The sequence below is a fragment of the Ailuropoda melanoleuca genome, chromosome X, assembly GCF_002007445.2.
Source record: "Ailuropoda melanoleuca isolate Jingjing chromosome X, ASM200744v2, whole genome shotgun sequence".
NCBI classification, from domain to species: domain Eukaryota; kingdom Metazoa; phylum Chordata; class Mammalia; order Carnivora; family Ursidae; genus Ailuropoda; species Ailuropoda melanoleuca.
In genome coordinates this window covers 80589933-80613138 of record NC_048238.1, presented here as the reverse complement: position 1 = coordinate 80613138, position 23206 = coordinate 80589933, and the positions used below count along the sequence as shown (strand labels likewise).

At 40.4% G+C, this 23206-nt stretch overlaps 1 protein-coding gene across 6 annotated transcripts in view; it reads left to right on the top strand.

The window, feature by feature from the left end:
- The window catches only part of LRCH2 (leucine rich repeats and calponin homology domain containing 2), a 110869-nt gene that overhangs the window by 26326 nt on the left and 61337 nt on the right, over positions 1 to 23206 (top strand). For all 6 annotated transcript variants that reach the window (XM_034649547.1, XM_034649546.1, XM_002928786.4 and 3 more), the window contains exons 2-5: positions 4530 to 4674; positions 9875 to 10001; positions 21127 to 21232; positions 21312 to 21448. In XM_034649547.1, coding sequence (XP_034505438.1) covers positions 4530 to 4674; positions 9875 to 10001; positions 21127 to 21232; positions 21312 to 21448 — 515 coding nt within the window. The remainder of the gene's footprint in view (positions 1 to 4529; positions 4675 to 9874; positions 10002 to 21126; positions 21233 to 21311; positions 21449 to 23206) is intronic.

The window sequence follows — 23206 nt, the reverse complement described above, 5'->3', positions numbered from 1 at the left end:
CTACAGTTATGCATCACACCAACAATTAGCTTGTCTGCTGATACAACATGAGAATAGGATTATGATTGCTTTTACCTTGTAACTGAACAAATAGTAATTTGGATTTTTTCCCCATCACTGCTTTAAACACTCTTTATATGGTTATTGTGCTTTCTCTTGACCATTATTTTCAGTCTTCTCTGTTTGCTTTTCCCCCGTCTACTTAGCTTGTAAATATTGGCTGTCCCAGTGGCCCATTCTTGAACTCTTTCCAACTCAGTTCTCTGATGTTAGGTGATGTCTTCCATTTCTATGATTTTATAGTACTAACCATATTCCACAACTTTCAATTTTATATATCCATCCCAGACCTCATTTCTGGGATCTATACTCATCTGACTAACCCGTCCATTGGCTCTCTTTCAGATATCTCACATTATACAAATAGAAAAGTGAATCTTTGATTCTAAACCTCTGCTTCAAAAAACAACATGAAACTCCCACCAGCAACAGCAACAAAAACAAAAATCTTGTTCTACCCCCACCTCTTTTATTAAGTAGCCTCTTACTTATCCCACATAGACGGTCACTTGCCCATCTCTGTAAGTACTAATACCAAAATAATTCAAATTCTATCTAATTTTCTTATCCTTATTCTTGCAATCTTAATTTAAGCTACATCATCTATCTCTAGGACCACTGTATTATCTACGGGTCTATAATGCTAGATATTATACAGCATAATGAACTGGGCATTATTTTGTTTTTAGGGTTTCAGATTAATTGTAAACAGTAATTTTCAACTCCTAGGATTCTGAAGTTATAAGAGTAAGAAGTAAAATCCTAAATGTAAAAGACACATCTTAACCTTAAAAAAATAGTGATTTAATCTTTCCTCCTCAGTAAAACTGCATGATGCTTGGGTGTCCAGAGGAGGTAAGCCAGGATATTGAGAAACTTTTGTTTCAAGTTCAGATTTTGGTTTCCAGTAATTCTCTCTGTCCTTTTGTTTAGTCATTCAGAATCCTATAGTGGTAGGAAGAACAATCCAAATTAATTCTCAAATAATCATAACTAATGTTTTCTTTTGCCTATTATAAAATTTTACATTAGGTGAGTGTGTGTTTACACACATACACAAACATATATTAATACTTGTATATTAATATTCTGAATAGGGAATTTACTATATTGCTAAATAAATAGATCTCATCCCTCAGAGTGAGGAAGTTAAACATTGGTAGGAGGCTGTTCTTATGAGGGCAGAGCACATGTGTGGTGGGTTAAGGTACACCATAGATGTTCTTCCAGACAGAGATAAATAATATTCTTATTTTTTAACCAAATAAGTGTAATGAATTAATGTAAGCAAAGTATATTTCTATGATGAGGTAGCAGTGGTTCTCGACAGGTTATAGAAGGGTTTGAACCCCAGGGGACATTGTTTGGCTGCCATGATTAGAGCATTTTAATGGCATCTGGTGGGTAAATGCCAGGGGTGCTGCTAAATACCCTACAGTACAAGGATAGCCCCATGCAGCAAATCATCACAGAGCCCAAAAGGTCAACGGTGCTTCAGTTAAGAAACTCTTTTAGGTTATTTTTTTCAACCTGTTGGATACTTGTTGTCCTAAGTATTTTTCAAAATTTNTGTTGGAGAGGATGTGGAGAAAGGGGATCCCTCCTACATTGTTGGTGGGAATGCAAGTTGGTACAGCCACTCTGGAAAACAGTGTGGAGGTCCCTTAAAAAGTTAAAAATTGAGCTACCCTATGATCCAGCCATTGCACTACTGGGTGTTTACCCCAAAGATACAGACGTAGTGAAGAGAAGGGCCATATGCACCCCAATGTTCATAGCAGCATTGTCCACAAATAGCTAAATTGTGGAAGGAGCCGAGATGCCCTTCAACAGATGACCGAATTAAGAAGCTGTGGTCCATATATACAATGGAATATTACTCAGCCATCAGAAAGAACGATTACCCAACATTTGCAGCAACGTGGATGGGACTGGAGGAGCTTATGCTGAGTGAAATAAGTCAAGCAGAGAAAGACAATTATCATATGGTTTCACTCATTTATAGAACATAAGAGATAGGAAGATCAGTAGGAGAAGGAAGGGAAGAATGAAGAGGGGGTAAACAGAAGGGGGAATGAACCATGAGAGACTGTGGACTCTGGGAAACAAACTGAGGGCTTCAGAGGGGAGGGGGGTGGGGGATTGGGATAAGCCGGTGATGGGTATTAAGGAAGGCACATATTGCATGGTGCACTGGGTGTTATGTGCAAATAATGAATCATGGAACATTGCATCAAAAACTGGGGATGTACTGTATGATGACTAATATAACAAAATAAAAATTACTTTAAAAAAAGAAAAGAAATTAAAAAAAAATAAAAGAGGTATAATGGTTATAATAATTCCATGATACTATTTTTGTGAAAACTGAAATGAATGGAAGTATATTTGTGTGTACTTGGAATAATTTAGAGGAGGAAGGAATCGAGAATGAATACCAGGTTTCTGGCTTGCACAGTTCAACAGCAGGATGTTGGTGACATTATCTGAGATAAGAGAAACAGATGTGTGGAAGAAGATCTTCAGTTCAGATTTTACAGAATTTGTACAGATTTTGTAGAATTTTTTTTTTTAAGATTTTATTTATTTATTCGACAGAGATAGAGACAGCCAGTGAGAGAGGGAACACAAGCAGGGGGAGTGGGAGAGGAAGAAGCAGGCTCATAGCGGAAGAGCCTGATGTGGGGCTCGATCCCATAATGCCAGGATCACGCCCTGAGCCAAAGGCAGACGCTTAACCGCTGTGCCACCCAGGCGCCCCAGATTTTGTAGAATTTGAGGTGCCTGAGAGATATCAAGAGAAGTTCTGAAGATCAGGACATAGGTGTTCAGACATAGCTCTAATTTGAAATCTTTCGGTTTATAAATATAATTTAGCCCTGGGATTGGATGAAATCACCCACTAAAGTGTATATCTTAAGAAGGAAAGGGTACCTTGTCACAGCTCTTAGGACATCGACATTCACAATACAGGTAGGGGAAAATCTAGCAAGAGACTAAGAAGTAGGGGCGCCTGGGTGGCATAGCAGTTAAAGCGTCTGCTTTCGGCTCAGGGCGTGATCCCGGCGTTATGGGATCGAGCCCCACATCAGGCTCTTCTGCTATGAGCCTGCTTCTTCCTCTCTCCCACTCCCCCTGCTTGTGCCCTCTCTCGCTGGCTGTCTCTATCTCTGTCGAGTAAAGAAATAAAATCTTTAAAAAAAAAAAAAAAGAGAGACTAAGAAGTAGCCAGAGAGATAATAAGTGATGCAGAAGTGTAGTCTTCCAAGCCAAGAGAAGGGAAATGTTTCCAAGTAGATGAGTCGTTATTGATACGGAGGCTGTTGGTGACCTAGGTGGGCATGAAAGTAGAAACCCAATTACAGTGGGTTGAGAAGTCCATGGTAAGTAAGAAATTTAATTATGTTGTAGGTTTATGTAAGTTTGGCTGTGAAGGAGGAAGAGGTAGAGGGGGATGTGGGATCTGAGGAGGATTTTTTGTGTTTTTGAAAAGATGAGAGAGGATTCTTGTTTGTTATTTTATTTTTTATTTTTCAAAAGATTTTATTTATTTGAGAGAGAGAGAGCAAGAGAGAGAGCGAGTGGGATGATGGGTGAGGGGCCAAGGGAGAAGCAGGCTCTCCACCGAGTAGGGAGCCAGATGCAGGGCTTGATCCCTGGACTCCGGGATCATGACCTGAGCCGAAGGCAGACACTTAACTAATTGAGCCACCCAGGCACCCCTCTCTTTGTTATTTTAAAAGATAAATTCTAAAGATATTAAAGCATATCAAATACAATTTGTTAATAAACTAGCTTTAAATGCGTATATATATATATATTTAAAGGTTTTATTTATTTACTTGAGAGAGTGAGCAAGAGAGAGCACAAGCCAGGGGAGGCGCAGAGGGAGAGGGAGGAGCAGACTCCCCGCTGAACAGGGAGCCCAATGTGGGACTTGATCCCAGGACCCTAGGATCATGACCTAATCTGAAGGCAGACACTTAACCGACTGAGCTACCCAGGTGCCCTAAATGAGTATATTTCTATATGATTTTTTTGCCTGTATGGTCGTGGTGGATAATATTTTATAATATATATTTGCAAAAGATTTTATTTATTTGAGAAAGAGAGAGAAAGAGCAGGGGGAGGAGCAGACTCTGGCTCTATCTCAGGACCCTGAGATCATGACCTGAGCCGAAATCAAGAGCTGGATGCTTAACTGGCTGGGTCACCCAGGTGTCCTAATATTTTATAATATTTTACGTATGTATGTATGTATGTAAACTCTATGCCCAATGTGGGGCTTGAATTCACAATACTGAGATCAAGAGTCACGTGCTCTACCAATGAGCCTGCCAGGTGCCCCATATTTTATATTTTAAATAGTTGCTTAGATGCTAAGTGATTCAGCAAGTATGAAAATAGTTCTGTTAATTATAATAGATACGGTATATGCTTGGTACTCAAATATTACTTTTCTTTTTCAGATCTTTCGAGAAATCGTTTTACAGAAATTCCTTCTGATGTCTGGTTATTTGCACCTCTTGAGACATTAAATTTATATCATAATTGCATCAAAACCATTCCTGAAGCCATTAAAAACCTGCAGATGTTGACATACCTTAACATTAGGTAAGGAAACTTTTTTTTTTTAGTAGATTTTGTTTTTTATTACAGTTCTAATCCTTCTTAGTAACAAAGGAATGTGTTTGGTTTGGCTTTGTAACCTATATTTATCTCAACAGTATCTTATTTGTATTTGTTATATGTTCACATTACTTTATAGGTGTTTGGTCTTGTTCTCGAGAGCTGTTCTTCTCATCCCAGCCTTTAATCTGCACAGGAGTCACCTGGGGATTAAAACACCTGATTACATAGCTCTGCCATGGGGCCTGCATTTCTAACAAGCCCCATGGTAATGCCTGTGCCTGCTGGTCCTTATCATTTTGAGTAGCAAGGCTTTATTTAGATCAGAAATGTTTTACTGAAATCATAGCGCCACAATGCGGATTTATTTATACATACATTTTCAGTTAAAGTGAAACATTATAAAGAAACAGTTCTTGAGCTGTATTATTCACTCTTGTGAGTTCTCCTTGCTACTTTAAGGATGAATAGGTTGGGATGGGAGTGTTGGAATGTTAGGAAGTAGATGACAGTTGGGTTAATACTTAATAGATGCTTGCTATGTGCCAGACAATGTTTCAAATACCTTATCCATATTACCTCATCTCCTCTTCACAACAGTATTTTGAGAGGGGGTACTATTATTTTTTTAAAAGATTTTAGGGATGCCTGGGTGGCTCAGTTGATTAAGTGTCTGCCTTTGGCTCAGGTCATGATCCCAGGGTCCCGGGATCGAGTTCTGCACCAGGCTCCTTGCTCAGTGGGGAGCCTGCTTCTTCCTCTGCCTGCCTCTCTCTCTCTCTCCGTGGCAAATAAATAAATAAAATCTTCAAAAAAAGTGAAGATTTTATTTATTTGAGAGAGAGAGAGAGTGAGAGAGAGAGCAAGCACGAGAGGGAGGAGGGCAGAAGGAGAGGAGAAACAGACTCCCTCCTGAGCAGGGAGCCCGATGCAATGCAATGCGCTGCATCGTGGGGCTTGGACCCAGGACCCCGAGATCATGACCTGAGCTAAAGGCAGATGCTTAACCGACTGAGCCACCCAGACACCCCAAGAGAGGTACTATTATTATCCTACATTCAAGTGAGGAAACTGAGGCACAGAGAGTACGTATATGCCCAAAGTCATATGTGGTGTGTGTGTGTGTTGTGTGTGTGTGTGTGTGTGTGTGTGTACAGCAAGTGGTAGAGCCGATTCAGATCAAAGCAGTATGGCTGTAGAACTCTGATTCTTAACTATTACCCTCTATTTATAACAGTCAGCATTTAATAAGTATAAGAAAAAAATTGTCCTGTCAAATGAGTGACATTGAATGGAAACTGGTAAATTGTGACTTAGGCTTAGAATCATTTTCGGGGCACCTGGTTGGCTCAGTTGGTGGAGTGTGTGACTCTTGATCTCTGGGTTGTGGGTTTGAGCCCCATGTTGGGTGTAGATTACTTAAAAAAAATAAAATGTTAAAAAAAAAAGAATCAGGGGTGCGGTGGCTCAGTCAGTTGGACATTTGCTTTTGGCTCAGGTCATGATCCCAGGGTTTTGGGATCAAGCTCAGGGCTCTCTGCTCAGCAGGGAGCCTGCTTCTTCCTCTGCAGCTCCTTCTGCTTGTGCTCCCTCCCTCCTTCTCTCTCTCTCTCTCAAATAAATTAATAGTCTTAAAAAAAAAAAAGAATCATTTTCTTGTTTTTTTGTTTTGTTTGGTTTTTCTCTTTAGTTGTAAGGGATAATTTCTTCCCCCTCCTTAACAAAGTTACATGTCTAAATTCCCATACAGGGAAATGGTAAATATAATTAATGTATATAAATAGTAATGCTTCTTTCTCACTGTGTGGTACGTTAATCCTTCTGTTTGTCTCCTCCAGTGGTGTCACCTGGCAGTACATACTATTTTAACTGAATCTTTGTACCTTAAAATGTGTGAGAGGAAATTCCTTTCATAGATGTTAGTCATTTGGGTTGCTCTTTTCTCTAATATCTCCTTGGCCTGGCTTGGGAGAGGTTTTGAGTCAAGTGAGGCATTTTTAAGTTTTGTCTTTATTTTTGTTTCACTTTGTTGTCTTATGTAAAAAAGTGATTTGTCAAAAATTGAACTATATTCTATATTAATAGAAATGTATGGTAATCTTAAAATAGTTTTACTAAAACTTTCTGATTCTTTCCTGTTTTGATCTTTTTTTTTTTTTAAAGATTTTATTTATTTATTTGACAGAGATAGAGACAGCCAGCGAGAGAGGGAACACAAGCAGGGGGAGTGGGAGAGAGGAAGAAGCAGGCTCATAGCAAAGGAGCCTGATGTGGGGCTCGATCCCATAACGCCGGGATCACGCCCTGAGCCGAAGGCAGACACTTAACCGCTGTGCCACCCAGGCGCCCCCCTGTTTTGATCTTTTTGTACTTTTAAAAAGAGTTTATTTATTTTGAGAGAGTGCGTGCAAGCACGAGTGTGCACGCGAGTGCGGGTCGTCGGCGGGGGGGGCGCAGAGGGAGAAGCTGCCTGCCTGCTGAGCAGGGAGCCCAATGCCAGACTTGATCCCAGGACCTTGGGATCATGACCTGAGCCGAAGGCAGACGGTTAACCGAATAAGCCACCCAGGCGCCCCGTTCTGATCTTTAAAAGTCGCCTCCTGATTTTTGTTTATAGTCACAAACATTTTTGAACAGTCTTTATTTTTTTATTTTATTTTATTTTTAAAGATTTTATTTATTCATTTGATAGAGCTAGAAATAGCCAGTGAGAGAGGGAACACAAGCAGGGGGAGTGGGAGAGGAAGAAGCAGGTTTCCCAGTGGAGCAGGGAGCCCAATGTGGGGCTGGATCCCAGGACCTGGGATCACACCCTGAGCCAAAGGCAGACGCTTAACGACTGAGCCACCCAGGCGCCCCTGAACAGTCTTTATTGAAATAACATTAGTCCTTGTTTCTGACTTCCTTTGTCTCTAAAACATGGCAAAAAAGTGAAAATTAATGACTTATTAGCTGTGTATAAAGAAATTCAATTCTGGAGAAAGCTGACTGTGCTAAATCAATGAACCTGCTTCTTAAAGTAAGAAAATAAGCCAATTTTTTTTTTTTTAAGTAAGCTCTAGGCTCAATGTGGGCTTGAACTCATGACCCCCAGATCAAAAGTCACATGCTCTACGACTGAGCCAGTCACATGCCCCCCCAATAGGCCAACTTTTAAACTTTTTTTGGTCTGAAGGAGATTAGAGTGAATTTGTATGTGCCGTTATTTTTCCCACTTACTTTATTTTTTATTTTGGTGAAAATATCTTGAGAAACTTGTAGGATGGTTTTTTAGCTCTCTCTTTCTGTATAATACTCCCTTTTTCAGTAGAACTCTGCAAGAAGATCCTTGTGTGCTCCACCCTGGCCACTTTCCCAAGGGTCCTGTTTGATCCTGAAAGTGTCAAGAGTTGTAACAAGCCCGTGGCATATTTGACATTCCAGCAGCCTGGCCATGATTGCTGGTCTAGGGNGGGGGTTTTTTTTTTTTTTTTTTTTTTTTTTTTAAGTCTGTGCCTTCTGATTAAAGCCAGTCTAGTGTTTCTGGATGTCCTCTGCAGGCATAACATGGGGAGTTGAAAGATCTTGATGTTCTTCCTTGGGGTGACACTAGATTTTTGTTACTGTGCATGTTACACAAAATGTTAGGTATAGGTCTATAAATGCCACTTTGAGGGGTGCCTGGGTGGCTCAGTTGGTTAAGTGTCTGCCCTCTGCAGGACAGGGATTGAGCCCCACTTCAGGCTCCCTGCTCAGCAGGAAGCCTGCTTCTCCCTCTCCCTCGGCCTGCCGCTCCCCTTGCTTGTGCTTTCTGTCAAATAAATAAAATCTTTCAAAAAAAAATGCCACTTACAAAAACAGGAAAAATAACCTTTTAAATGAATACTTGATTTGCTATGTAAATGTAATGGTATACTTTGTTTTGGTGGGGGACTGTCTTGGTCTGTTCGGGCTATTATAACAGAATACCATGTATTGGGTGCCTTATAAACAACAGAAACTTATTTTTCACATTTCTGGAGGCTGAGAAGTCCAAGATCAAGTCACTGGCAGATTTGGTGTCTGGTGGGGACCTGCTTCCTGGTTCATAGGTAGCCGTCTGCTAGCTGTCCTCACATGGTAGAGGGAGCAAGGGAGCTCTCTGAGGTATTTTTTACAAGGACACTAAACCTGTTCATCAAGGGTCCACCCTTATGACCTAATCACCTCCCAAAGGCCTCACTTCCAAGTATCATCACATTGGGATTAGGTTTTAACATTAAAATTTTGGGGGGCACAAACATTGAGTCTGCAGCAGGGATCAGATGGTTCAGTCTGTATTGGTATGTAAATTTGACCCACAGTAGGTTGAGGGTAAGGACCCCAGAGTGATATTGCCCGGATTTGAATCTTGGCTCTCTTACTTACCAGCTGTGTGACTTTGAGCAGTTTGCTTAATCTCTTTTTGACCGATTCTTCCTCTGTAAAATGTGCATCATGATATGCTCTATTTTCCTAAAGTAGGTTGTTGTGACGTTAGTGGAGTTAATTCATGTGAGGTACACTGAACATGGCCTGACACATAATAAACACTCAATAAATGTTAGTTGTTGTTATATTTAAGTGTATCCACAGAGATAGGAATGTTTTATCAACTTGGAACTGAGGTAAAGGTGTTAGTGGGCTCACCCTAAACCCATAAGGAAAGGGAATGGGTTAGGGTTACTATATGTGTTTAAAAATGTAGTTCTATTAATTCTTTCATAGATTTGAACTTAGTGCATGCCAGCTTATCCTTGGAATCTTTCCTTTGTTAGAAGCATGGAGCTATTGAATGCAGTGAAATGATACCAGAGAACAAGGTTCTGGCATTTTCTAGCTCAGAAGAATGATTCTGGGTTTTGAGAGTTGATGGTATGTGAGAAAATATCATAGGTAACAACACAGGCTTTGCAATCTTTTGTGACTGGGCAAGTCCCTTAGACAGTTTTAACCTTTGTTTTCTTATTTGTATAATGGATATAATAGTACTGCCTGTCTTATGGGGTTAATGTGTTAAATGAAATAGATTTAAGAATTTTAATGTGATACAGAGTAAGCACTCATTAAATGATGGTCATTATTTGGTGAAAGCTTTTTATTTTACTTTTGAGGTGATTTGTTCACCTCAACATAATGTGAGAGATTTCAGACATATCCCATAATGAGACTTTCTTATTCTTTTCAGTCGAAATCTTTTATCAACATTGCCAAAATACCTATTTGATCTTCCCCTTAAAGTTTTGGTCGTCAGTAATAATAAACTGGTATCCATTCCAGAAGAAATTGGGAAGTTAAAAGACTTAATGGAATTGGTGAGTAAAATAGTTGCATTGATCATGTATAATATAGAATATACATAACACATACCTTCATAGTTTGGAAGTTTGCTCTTTATGAAATTTCAGTGTAATTTTAAAAAAAAGAATAACTTGGTATATCCTTATGTTCACCTTAGTAAAGTTTTGAGGTACTATTGCTTGTGTCTGATATTAGCTCATAGCCACAATAAAAGCCTGGTTGTTCCTTAGTCCTAGTGAGGTTAAAAGGTTTGCTTATAAGTTTTAAGAAATGCTTTTCAATCCAATAAGCATTTGTCTGTCCATTTTGGGGACAGACTGGGAAAAGATAAGTTTTTTTTAAAGGTTTTACAGGGCTACTATGAAAGCCTCAGAGAAGGGGGATAGAGGAAGAGAATACAATGCCTGCAAACAATAGAATGAACAAAATAACTCTTCTTCTCGATATTCTCATGTGATTTTATAACACTTTTGGGAACAAGATAAATGGAGAGAGGCCATTGCATATAATTAATTGTAGAAATACAGGAATAATTTAATTACCTTGACCAGAACATTTTAGGTATTAAAGGATATTGAACTTTGAGAGAAACATACTTATATCCTCAAAGCATTGACCTATTTTCTCATCTTTCTGTTACTTTTGTAGGGGGACAAGGGCAGGTCACCCCAAGGTGGGCTACTTTGGCGTGATTATTTTGAGTTGAAAGCAATCAAACCAACAGATTTAGGAAAAGCTCTTTAGTTCCCCTTCAGCTGCCTAAATTTACATTGGAAAGGAAAGCCTCTACCAGGAAAGGCCCTATTAACAGAGATTCCTCTTTACCTATTTAACTTTAACTAACTTATTTGAATAACTGAGCACTGCTTTATTTTCCAAACATCTTCTCTCACCTGCCTGCTAATAATGATCTTCCTCCCCTTTGTTTTCCCAGACTCCTACCCATCTCTTTAGCCCAGGATGTCACATAAGCATCCTGTTGCCTATCTTTGGAATTTCATGTTTGTATGGATTCTCACTTACGAAACTGAATTTGATTTTCTCCTGTTAATTTGTCTCATGTTAATTTGATTCTTAGTCCAGCTAGAAGGACTTTGAAAGGCAGAGGACATTTCTTTCTTCCCAACACTTCCACGTCAGTACAATATACCTTGCTGTTTATTTTTATTTTTTATTTTTTCTTTTATCTTGAGTAATGCTTTCCCAATACATAGACATTTTTAAAGTATTCTTAAGTATGACTTTATTATGTGTGGAGGGCCAAAAATTTTCTTGGGAAACTTATCTACGATTATACAGTGGCAAATTAATGTGGAATAGAATGTAATGAACAGAAATTTAAGGAATGTCGTTCTTTTATTTCTTTTATTCATTGATGCATGTGCAATTATAACATAAGGGGAGTGCCTTGAACTTAGTCCTTTTACAATGTTTTAGAAATATATAATTGTAGCCACATGCCAATGAAGGAATCCCTGACATATTTAGTTGTATATTTTCAGTAGTGGATAAATCTCTTTTTTTGTGTGACCAAGGCATCCCTTATTCTCTTTTGCAAAACTTTGTTATCTTTATTATTTTGAATTAAAGTACATGCCCCTATCAATTTTATCCATTGGTCTTGGGACTACCATGTGAAAAAGTATAGATAATGACAACTTTTCTTCCCTTCAGGTATTTGTAATCTGTCATATGTCTACTCTGCATTTTACCAAACTCTAAGACCTGTTTTTCTGTAGCTTAAACATCTGTTACTTTTATTCCTTTCTATGTTTACTATATTTCTATTCTTCATTACTTTTTATTTTTAGCTATTTCTTTTTCTTTTCTTCTTCTTTTTTTTTTTTTTTAAAGATTTTATTCATTCGACAGAGAGAGAGATGGCCAGTGAGAGAGGGAACACAAGCAGGGGGAGTGGGAGAGGAAGCAGGCTCCCAGAACGCCAGGATCATGCTGAGCCGAAGGCAGACGCTTAACGACTGAGCCACCCAGGCGCCCCTATTTTTAGCTATTTCTATCCTGAAAATGTTTCCTTTTATTAAGGTCCCTTTTAACATTATATTCACAAATGAGCAGAAGATTCTAGAGGTGGTTTAACAAATTCATAGTAAAAGAGGACCAGTATTTTCTTGGACCCCTATATACTGTTAATATTTTTAAAAATTTTAAAATTTTATACTTTATTCTATGACTGTATAATTTCTTTTTCTTTTGTTTCATTCAGTTTTTGACACTATGTTCTAAATTATATTACATGAGATAGTTTTGGGATAAATAAAAATTTAAAAATATTTAGGATTTTTAGATTTATTCTAGTATATTTAGCTAAATAGAATATTTTAAACTATTAAATACCATGTTTCACTAGGCACTATAAAATTATTTTGCTTTTATTTAAATTCTTTTTTTTTAAATGTTTTTTTTTATTTTAATGATTTTTTAAATTATATTATGTTAGTCACCTTACAGTACATCCCCGGATTCCGAATAAAGTTCGATGCTCCATTAGTTGCATATAACACCCAGTGTACCATGCAATACATGCCCTCCTTACCACCCATCAGCAGTCTATCCCATTCCCCCACCCCACTCCCCTCTGAAGTCCTCAGTTTGTTTCTCATAGTCCATAGTCTCTCATGTTTCATTCCCCCTTCTGATTACCCCCCTTTCTTTATCCCTTTCTTCCCCTACCGATCATCCTAGTTCTTATGTTCCATAGATGAGAGAAATCATATGATAATTGTCTTCCTCTGCTTGACTTATTTCACTTAGCATTATCTGCTCCAGTGCCGTCCATGTTGCAGCAAATGTTGAGAATTCGTTCTTTCTTATAGCTGAGTAATATTCCATTGTATATATGGACCACAGCTTCTTAATCCAGTCATCTGTTGAGGGGCATCTCGGCTCCTTCCACGATTTAGCTATTGTGGACAATGCTGCAATAAACATTGGGGTGCATATGGCCCTTCTCTTCACTACGTCTGTATCTTTGGGGTAAACACCCAGTAGTGCGATGGCTGGGTTCATAGGGTAGTTCAATTTTTAACTTTTTAAGGGACCTCCACACTGTTTTCCAGAGTGGCTGTACCAACTTGCATTCCCACCAACAATGTAGGAGGGATCCCCTTTCTCCACATCCTCTCCAACAATTGTTGTTTCTTGCCTTGTCTATCTTTGCCATTCTAACTGGCGTAAGGTGGTATCTCAGTGTGGTTTTGATTTGAATTTCCCTGATGGCTAATGATTTTGAACATTTTTTCATGTGTCTGTTAGCCATTTGTATGTCTTCATTGGAAAAGTGTCTGTTCATATCTTCTGCCCATTTTATGATTTGTTTATTTGTTTCTCGTGTATTGAGTTTGAGAAGTTCTTTGTAGATCTTGGATACCAGTCCTTTATCTGTGGTGTCCTTTGCAAATATATTCTCCCATTCCGTGGGCTGTCTCTTAGTTTTTTTGACTGTTTCCTTGGCTGTGCAGAAGCTCTTTATCCTGATAAAGTCCCATAAGTTCATTTTATCTTTTATTTCTCTTGCCTTTGGAGATGTGTCGTGAAAAAGGTTGCTCTGGCCGATGTCATAGAAGTTGTTGCCTATGTTCTCCTCTAGAATTTTGATGGATTCCTGTCTCACATTGAGGTCTTTCATCCATTTGGAGTTTATTTTTGTGTATGGTGTGAGAGAGTGGTCAAGTTTCATTCTTTTGCATGTAGCTGTCCAATTTTCCCAGCACCATTTATTGAAGAGACTGTCTTTTTTCCACCGGATGTTTTTTCCTGCTTTATCAAAGATTAGTTGCCCAAAGAGCCGAGGGTCCATTTCTGGGTTCTCTATTCTGTTCCATTGGTCGATGTGTCTGTTTTTGTGCCAGTACCATGCTGTCTTTGTGATCACAGCTTTGTAGTACAGCTCGAAATCCGGCATTGTGATGCCCCCAGCTTTGTTTTTCCTTTTCAACAGTTCCTTGGAGATTCGGGGCCTTTTCTGGTTCCATACAAATTTAAGGACTATTTGTTCCAGTTCTTTGAAAAATGTCCTCGGTATTTTGATCGGGATAGCATTGAAAGTGTAGATTGCTCTGGGTAGTATGGACATTTTAACTATGTTAATTCTTCCAATCCATGAGCATGGAATATTTTTCCATCTTTTTATGTCTTCCTCAATATCTTTCAAAAGTGATCTATAGTTTCTAGGATATAGGTCCTTTACGTCTCTGGTTAAGTTAATTCCAAGGTAACGCATGGTTTTTGGTGTTATTGTAAATGGGATGGATTCCCTAATTTCTCTTTCTTCAGTCTCGTTATTCGTGTATAGAAATGCAACTGATTTCTGGGCATTGATTTTGTATCCTGCCACCTTACTGAATTGTTCTATAACTTCTAATAGTTTGGGAGTGGATTCCTTTGGGTTTTCCATATAGAGTATCATGTCATCTGCAAAGAGAGACAGTTTGACTTCTTCTTTGCCGATTTGGATACCTTTGATCCCTTTTTGTCTTCTGATTGCTGTTGCAAGGACTTCTAGTACTATGTTGAATAATAGTGGCGAGAGTGGGCATCCTTGTCGTGTTCCTGATCTTAAGGGAAAGGCTTCCAGCTTTTCCCCATTGAGAATAATGCTTGCAGTAGGCTTTTCATAGATGGCTTTTATGAGATTGAGAAATGTACCCTCTATTCCTACACTCTGAAGGGTTTTAATCAGGAAAGGATGCTGTATTTTGTCAAATGCTTTTTCTGCATCAATTGAGAGGATCATATGGTTCTTGAGTCTTTTCTTGTTGATATGATGTATCACATTGATTGATTTGCGAGTGTTGAACCATGCTTGCATCCCAGGTATGAATCCCACTTGGTCATGATGGATAATCCTTTTAATGTACTGTTGGATTCTATTAGCAAGGATCTTGTTGAGGATTTTGGCATCCATATTCATTAGAGAAATCGGTCTGTAATTCTCCTTTTTGAGGGGGTCTTTGCCTGGTTTGGGGATCAAGGTAATATTAGCCTCATAGAATGAGTTTGGTAGCTTTCCTTCTGTTTCTATTTTTTGAAATAGCTTTAGGAGAATAGGTATTATTTCTTCTTTGAATGTTTGGTAGAATTCCCCAGGAAAACCGTCTGGGCCTGGAGTTTTATTATTTGGAAGGTTGTTTATCACTGACTCAATTTCTTCATAGTTAATTGGCCTATTTAAGAAATCTATTTCNTCCCAAGCCGTTCTCTAATTCCAGGTCTCTGTAGACAGGTCTGACGTAATTCTGATACCTTTGCCTTGGTACGTGAGAAATTTCTTTGCCCTGGCCGCTTTCAATACTGTATCCTTGGATCTAATATTTGCGAATTGCACTATGACATGCCGTGGCGTAGGTTTGTCCTGGTTGAGCTTGGATGGGGTCCTCTCTGCCTCTTGGACACGAATGCTTGTTTCCCTTGCTAGATTAGGGAAGTTTTCAGCTACAATTTGTTCAAATATCTCTTCTAGACCTCTGTTTTTCTCCACCCCTTCAGGGATGCCGATGATTCTGACATTGGATCGTTTCATAGAGTCAGTAATCTCCCGTAATCTACATTCGTGGGCGTGGATTTTTTTAAGACCANAATATTTGCGAATTGCACTATGACGTGACGTTGCGTAGGTTTGTCGTGGTTGAGCTTGGATGGGGTCCTCTCTGCCTCTTGGACACGAATGTTTGTTTCCCTTGCTAGATTAGGGAAGTTTTCAGCTACAATTTGTTCAAATATCTCTTCTAGACCTCTGTTTTTCTCCACCCCTTCAGGGATGCCGATGATTCTGACATTGGATCGTTTCATAGAGTCAGTAATCTCCCGTAATCTACATTCGTGGGCGTGGATTTTTTTAAGACCAGCTTCTATTTTCGTTTTTTCTTCTACTAACCCATCCTCCAATTCGCTAACGCGTTCCTCTGCCTCGGTGACCCTGGCCGTCAGAGCCTCTAGTTTTGACTGTATTTGGCNGAGCCTCTAGTTTTGACTGCATTTGGCTCATAGAATTTTTAATTTCTATCAGATTCGCTCTCATTTCTGCCCTTAGGGATTCTATATATTCAGTAACATTTTCGTTAATACTTTTCTCAAGTCTACTCATCATCTTGACCATTGTTGCTCTGAATTCCATTTCTGATAATTGGGATACATCCGTATGTATTAATTCTGTGGCCGAGGCCAATTCTGTGGCAGAGGCCACAGACTCATTATCTTTTCTTTGCTGGGGGGGACTTCTCCTTCTCGTCATTCTGATGAAGAGAGATTGCAGGGTTGTCCAGAGCCCAAGTGTTGACTGGGACCCAGGCCGTGCGCCCTTGTTTTATAGAGATCTTAGGGATGTGGGCTTCTTCCTTAAAGAGTTTATTTATTTATTTGAGAGAGAGAGAGACAGTCAGCAAGAAAGGGAACCCNGTCATTCTGATGAGGAGAGATTGCGGGGTTGTCCAGAGCCCAAATTATTGATTGGGACCTAGGCCGTGTGCCCTTGTTTTATAGAGATCTTAGGGATGTGGGCTTCTTCCTTAAAGATTTTGTTTATTTATTTGAGAGAGAGAGAGACAGTCAGCAAGAAAGGGAACCCAAGCAGAGGAGTGGGAGAGGAAGAAGCAGGTTCCCGGTGGAGAAGCCCGATGAAGGACTCCTTACGGAGCGTTGTGATCACACCCTAATCCGAAGACAGGTGCTTGGTGACTGCGCCACTCAGTCGCCCGGGGTTGTGGGCTTCTTGATTTTTCAGCCTGCCTTCTGGGGGAGGGGCCTGCCACACCAATACTCAGGAAACCCTTTTGGGTAGAGTCTCTGTGTCCCTTGCGAGGGGGGATGGGGATGGGCACCCTGTGAGCCGGTATTTCCGGGCTTTTGTTCTCTGGCGGCTTTCCCTGGCGGTTTGCTATGCCTCTTCTGAGAGAGCAGCAGCGGCTGAAATTCAGCCTCTGTCTCAGAACAGAGGGATCGCGGATCGTTCTCCACTGATGTTCTGGCCACTTTAACTCTGTTTCTGTTGGTGCTGCTCAACCCTGCAGCATCCCGGGCTGTGCGCCCCACACCCGGCGTCCCAGCCCTCACTTCCAGGGCCGGCACGTCTCTGTCCTTTGTGTTTCCAACCCCGCCCGCCGCCAGCCGCCCCGCGCGGGCTCCCGGAGCTCCCCGTCTCAGTCTGGTGTCTCACGGGTGCTGACCGCGAGTCCGCCTGCTCCCCCGTGCAGGTGGCCCTCCAGCCGCCAGCCGCCCCGCGGACGCTCCCGGAGCTCCCGGTCTCAGCCTCGATCCAGTGAGCACACCGGAGCNAGCTTTCACTGGGGGTCTACTGTGCCTCTTCTGAGAGCCAGAGCAGTAGCGGCCGAAATTCAGCCTCTGTCATAGAATGGAGGGATTGCGGCCCGTTCTCCACTGATGTTGTGGCCACTTTAACTCTGTTTCTGTTGGTGCTGCTCAACCCTGCAGCATCCCGGGCTGTGCGNTGTCCCAGCCCTCACTTTCAGGGCCGGCGCGTCTCTGTCCTTTGTGTTTCTAACCCCGCCAGCCGCCAGACGCCCCGCGCGCGCTCCCGAGCTCCCTGTTTCAGTATGGTTCGCCTGTGCTCTGGAGCGCCAGTTTTCAGTCTGGTCGCGCTTGCACTCCTGAGCTCTCGGTTTCACTCTAGTTTGAGTGTGCGGTCGGGAGCTCCTGTTTTCAGTTTGGACATGGGTGTTCCCTCGCTCAGTGTCTCAGTCCGCTCTCTTGCGGGTGCTGGTCTGAGAGTCCAGCCTGCTCCCCAGCACAAGGGGCTATTGCTCCCGGCGCCTGAGCACAGGGCTCCCTCCCCCTTCCCTTTATCTTCCTATATCTGTGCTCGGATTCACAGCTCCCCGCTTCGTACCTCAATACTCTGCACTGGAGATGTTCATTTGTAGAGATCCAGATGTATCTTCCTGCGTCTCAGGCTGATTCTGTGGGTGTTCAGAATGGTCTGGTAGATATCCAGCTTGAATCGGACCAGCTGAGAAAGGGTCGCCTACTCCTCCTCCATCTTTTCTCCTCCTTGCAGAAAGTGGTTGCTTTCTGTTCATAGAGTTTCTGCTACTCTTTTCTTCATTCTCCAGTTGCATTCATAGGTATTCAGAATGGTTTGGTAGCTCTCTCGCTGGATTCCTGGGACCAGACGAACTTTAGGTCTCCTGCTCCTCTGCCATCTTGGAACGCCGAGCTGGAGCTCAACTCCTGTTTTACACTGGGTTCCTTGCAGAAAGTGGTGGCTATTCTGTTCTTAGAGTTGCTGCTATTCTTTTCTTCATTCCAGTTGAGTTTGTAGGTGTTCAGAATGGTCTGATAGCTATCTAGCTGCATTCCTGGGACCAGACGAAATTTAAGCCTTTTGCTCCTCCGCCATCTTGGGCTCCTCCCTCTCGCTTTTATTTAAATTCTTGAAATCAGTTAACAGTGGATTGATAGCGTCAGGATGGCTAATTGACAGTTGTAAATCACAATGAATTTGTGGGTGTTACCTGTCATTGGTGTATGTCCCATGACACTGTTCCACAAGAATGTGGTAGCCAAGTACAGTGAAATTGTCATTAGAAACCTAGGAAATATTCTCAGGTCTCCAATCCCCAGCCGAGTACTTTTTAGAGTACCCCTTGGTGAGTGGGTCATTTTTTTGTGCTTGGGTTTTTTTCTTCTGGGCAGCTATCACATTTCTATGGATTTTTATATGGAAATCTCCAGTATTAGATACTTTTTGTAGGAAGCAATAGTATTAACTTAAAGGCCATTTTCCCAAAATTTTCTTATCTTTCGTTTCTGGTAATAGCCTATTCTCAACCTGGCAGCTAAGGTGATGCCTTCGAAACATAAGTCAGATCAAGTCATACTAATGTTTTAAAGTTTCAGGTTTCTTTCTTTCTTTCTTTTTTTTTTTTTATTTATTTGACAGAGAAAGAGAGATGGCCAGCGAGAGAGGGAACAGAAGCAGGGGGAGTGGGTGAGTGGGAGAGGAAGAAGCAGGCTCCCATGGGAGGAGCCTGATGTGGGGCTCAATCCCAGACTGCTGGGATCCTGCCCTAAGCTGAGGGCAGACGCTTAAGGACTGAGCCACCCAGGCGCCCCAGAAGTTTCAAGTTTCTGTTCATATATCCTTTGAGTAAAAGCCTAAGTTGTTCCCTTTCCCCCAGTTTACTCTCCCCCCCCACCTTGCCCACTTCCTTCTAGTTACCCTGGATTTCTTGCTGTTCTTTGGTACATGTCAGGCATGTTTTGCCTAAGAGGCCTTTTACATTTATTGTTCCTTATATTCCTTATATATTGGCAAGGCTCATACTCTTAGCTCTGATAATACTGATGAGTTTGGGGAATATCAGTGAGGTTCAGTGAGGGTGGAGTCCGGAGCCGACAACCAAGAAAGAATTCTTGAGGCGTCTTTGGTGCAAAATTGGTGGTTTATTAAAGCACGGGGACAGAACCCTTGGGCAGAAAGAACTGCTGCACGGGGATTGTGAGATGTGGCTGATTATATACCACGGGGTTGGGCAAGGTAAGGAAAAAAGGGAGGTGGAGAAAATACTTTCATATGTTAAAGAAGATTCACAAGATACCGGAGGACTTGCCATTGTCAAGTTATGATTGTTTTTCCCTCTAGCAACGCATTAACATTAAGATGGTTGGGAACTTCCTGGAGGCTGCATATTATTAGGACATTTAATGGCATCTATATTCCCTTCCGGAAGCTAGGTTATTGATAGAAATGCTTAGTTTTTGTAAACTGCTAAGACATTTGCAAACTGAGGGAGACTTAAATCTTTCAGGATTGTGGTATCTATAGGTTAACTATTTCTTTGTCCTTTATGGCAGCCAGGAGTGCCTGGGGAATGTCACATACATCTAGTTGGGGGGGAGTAGGGGGGTGTCAGTTTCTGCTTTGTCCTCAGCTTGCCTTCTGTTCCCTCATCAGTACTGCTCAAATATCAGCTTCTCCATGAGACAATCTAAATTGCTAATATCCTTCCCCATTTCTATTAGCACTGCCGTTTTCCTTTACCCTGCTTTTTTTCCCCACAGCACTTATCACCTGTCATATTATGTAATCTACTCTCCTTGCTAGAATGTAAGAAGCTCCATAAAGAGCTATGAGGACAGGAATTTTTGTTGGTTTTATTTTTTAGTGTGTCCCCAGCACCTAGAACTGGGCCTAGCAAATAGTTGGTATTTGATAAATGTTTGTCATTGAGTGAAGATGCCTTAGATATAGTATGAAAGAAGTATGTCGGATACATTTTTCTAATCATCTTAGCAATATTGCATTTTTCCCTACATGGCTTTAATATTCTTATGAATTTATCCTCCTGCCTTTTTAAATTTTTGATATAACTGAATATATGTGCCACTTTAATCCCTCCAAGCTAATATAATTTCCAGTGAAAGTTGAAAATTGGGAGCAGTTGCAGTAGCATGTGAATTTCATTTGCAATGTGTCTGGAATGACTGCTGTGTGAGATCTTGTTGCAGATTTTTCTTCAAGAGGAGGAAGAGGAGAGCACAGTTAAGCTGTCTCTTACTATGGAAAAGTGGTATCCTTTACCTTTAAATCAGGACTTGCATTTTAATTTAATCTTGAGACACTTCTGATTCAGATCTCCTGGAAAGTCTTTGGGTTATGTGGTGGGCCGCAGAATTTTGAGCTTGTAACCCCTCATATTTTGTATGATTTAAATTGATTCTGACCATAGTCTTTGGTTCTTCAGCTCATGTCTGTAAATCCTTGACTCTCTCAGCTTCTGCCTGACAGAGTAGCTTGAAATACTATAATAGACAGATTTTCACAGTGATTGATAGTTGTTTTTTATTTTACCTCTGAATGAAGAGCACCTGGGTTATCCTTATAGTTCTAGTTTTGGTTGATGAGAGTGGTCTTTGGTTGAGATTTTCAAAAGGCTGAATATGTAGTACTAAGTTATAACTTCACAGTGTTGCACAGAAAAATTTGTTAACTGCTAGATTGACTTCATAATGTAATATAAATAGAAATCTTCCAGATAAGCCATTTTTAGAGAAACAACATTTGAGGTAACTTTTGCTAGCTATTAGCCATGTGCTTTAATTTAAAAATGGAAATAGGTATCTCTCAGTTAGTTTGTTATAATTTTATTTTCTTATTTTCCTTAGGATATTAGCTGCAATGAGATTCAGGTCCTTCCCCAGCAAATGGGAAAATTACATTCACTTAGAGAGCTAAATATAAGAAGAAATAACCTTCATGTGTTGCCAGATGGTAAGATGCTCATTATTTTTACTGAAATGAATAAGAGAGTAACTGTGTCAAATTTAATTTATGTTTCATTTCTGAACAGAATTAGGAGATCTTCCCTTAGTCAAGCTGGATTTCTCTTGTAATAAAGTGACTGAAATTCCAGTTTGTTACCGGAAGCTGCATCATTTACAAGTAATGATTTTGGATAACAATCCATTGCAAGTACCACCAGCACAGGTTTGTAATAAAAATATGATACTTGTTACTTCTCTTTTTATTCATAATTATACATCAAATTGGTAAATTAAAAAGCATCAGAATTAGGAGTCAATTTGTTGTTGCGGCCTTATTGTCTAAAGGAGCTTTTCTGAGAAGTGAGTTTTGCACTTTGTAGGAGATTTAGCTTAGCTTCTAGAGAAGAGGATTTCGAAAGCCTAGATCTATAATTCTATCAGTGTTCTTTTAAAAACATAGACTGTGGAGTCTCTCTACCTCGTCCTACTCAGGTATGTATCTACTTGACATTTGTTGTGTGATTGATTGGAACACATTCTTAGCGCTGATAGATTTCGGAATCCTAACAGAAAGAGCAAAATATGAGTGGAAAAGTATTAATTCAGCCTTTGAGTTGGAGGATTAAATCCACGTGGAGTCTATTGAAATGATATTAAAGGAATATACTAAGATATAAATCCACAAGGCCAAAGGATGAGAGAGAAGAGGGCAGCAGGGGAGAGATGGCAACAGAATTTTGGAAAACGGAAGACAGATGAAATATCGGAAACTAGGGTCTTTACTTACACTGGCACAAGAGAATCTGGCTGAGGAGGCACATGGCAGTGAAATGCCAGCCTCTTCTCTACTTCCAATCTATGTTCCCTTGCTTGGTTGCATACATCCAGAAGGTGGGTTGCCTTTTTCTTTCTACAAAGGTACATTCCACTCATTCCAAAGGAGTTGCCTTTTCTGATTCAAATAAAGTCTGGCTGGGGTGCTGGTAGTAGCTGCCTTAGCAGAATGGGGAAAGCTGAAGCTTGGATATGCTATGGGAGAAGGCAATAAGAAAAAGGTTAATTTACTGTGTTAAACCTAGGAATGGTTTGCGTATTAGAGGAAACATATAACTGAATAGAAGGAAGAAAGACTAGAAAGATGAAGGTCTGTAGAATTGTCTTAAGGCAGTGCTGTCCAGCAGAGCTTCCTGAATTATAGGAACGTTCTATAATTTGAGCTATCTGATACCATTGCTGCTTGCCACATGTGGCTATTGAATAGTTGATATATGGCTGGTGCACCTAAGGAACCAAAATTTAAATGTAATCTTATGATTAATTTAAAATTAAATAGCCTCACATGACTAGTGGCTCCATATTGGACACCACAGGTCTAAGATTTGCACCCTCAGATTTTTGCTTTTAGCTCAGTGATGTAGCTGGCCCTCACCTGCCTTAGCAGAAGCCTGGGGTTTATTCGGTAGTAGAATAGGTAGGTAGATTCTCTCAGATTCTCTGCCTTGGCTCAGCAGCCAAATGACTATTGCTCCTTGCCTCAGCAGAATATTTTCTTGGTCATAATACTGTAACTACTGGGTTTTGATTTAATTGTGACATAGTTATAATAATAGCAAAGGTACATCTAGTGCTTACTGTGTTCCAGGTGCGACTGAAATGCTTTACATGCATTAATTTATTTAATTCTTGTAGTAACCCAATAAAACAGGTATTGTCATTATACCTCATTTTATATATGAGGAAACAGAGGCATAGAAGTTAAGGGACTTATTCAGTGCCACATAGCTAACATGTGGTACAGCTGGTTTCAAACCAAGGCAGCCTGACTCCAGTCCAAGCTCTAACCACTATGCTATGCTTCTGAAGGTGGAAGTAAGTTGATAGGGATTGAAGATGGGACGATGGTATGGTGTTGTTGATTATATGATGATATGATGATGATATGATGATGTGAGACTAGTTATAGTAGTAGTAATATAAGAAA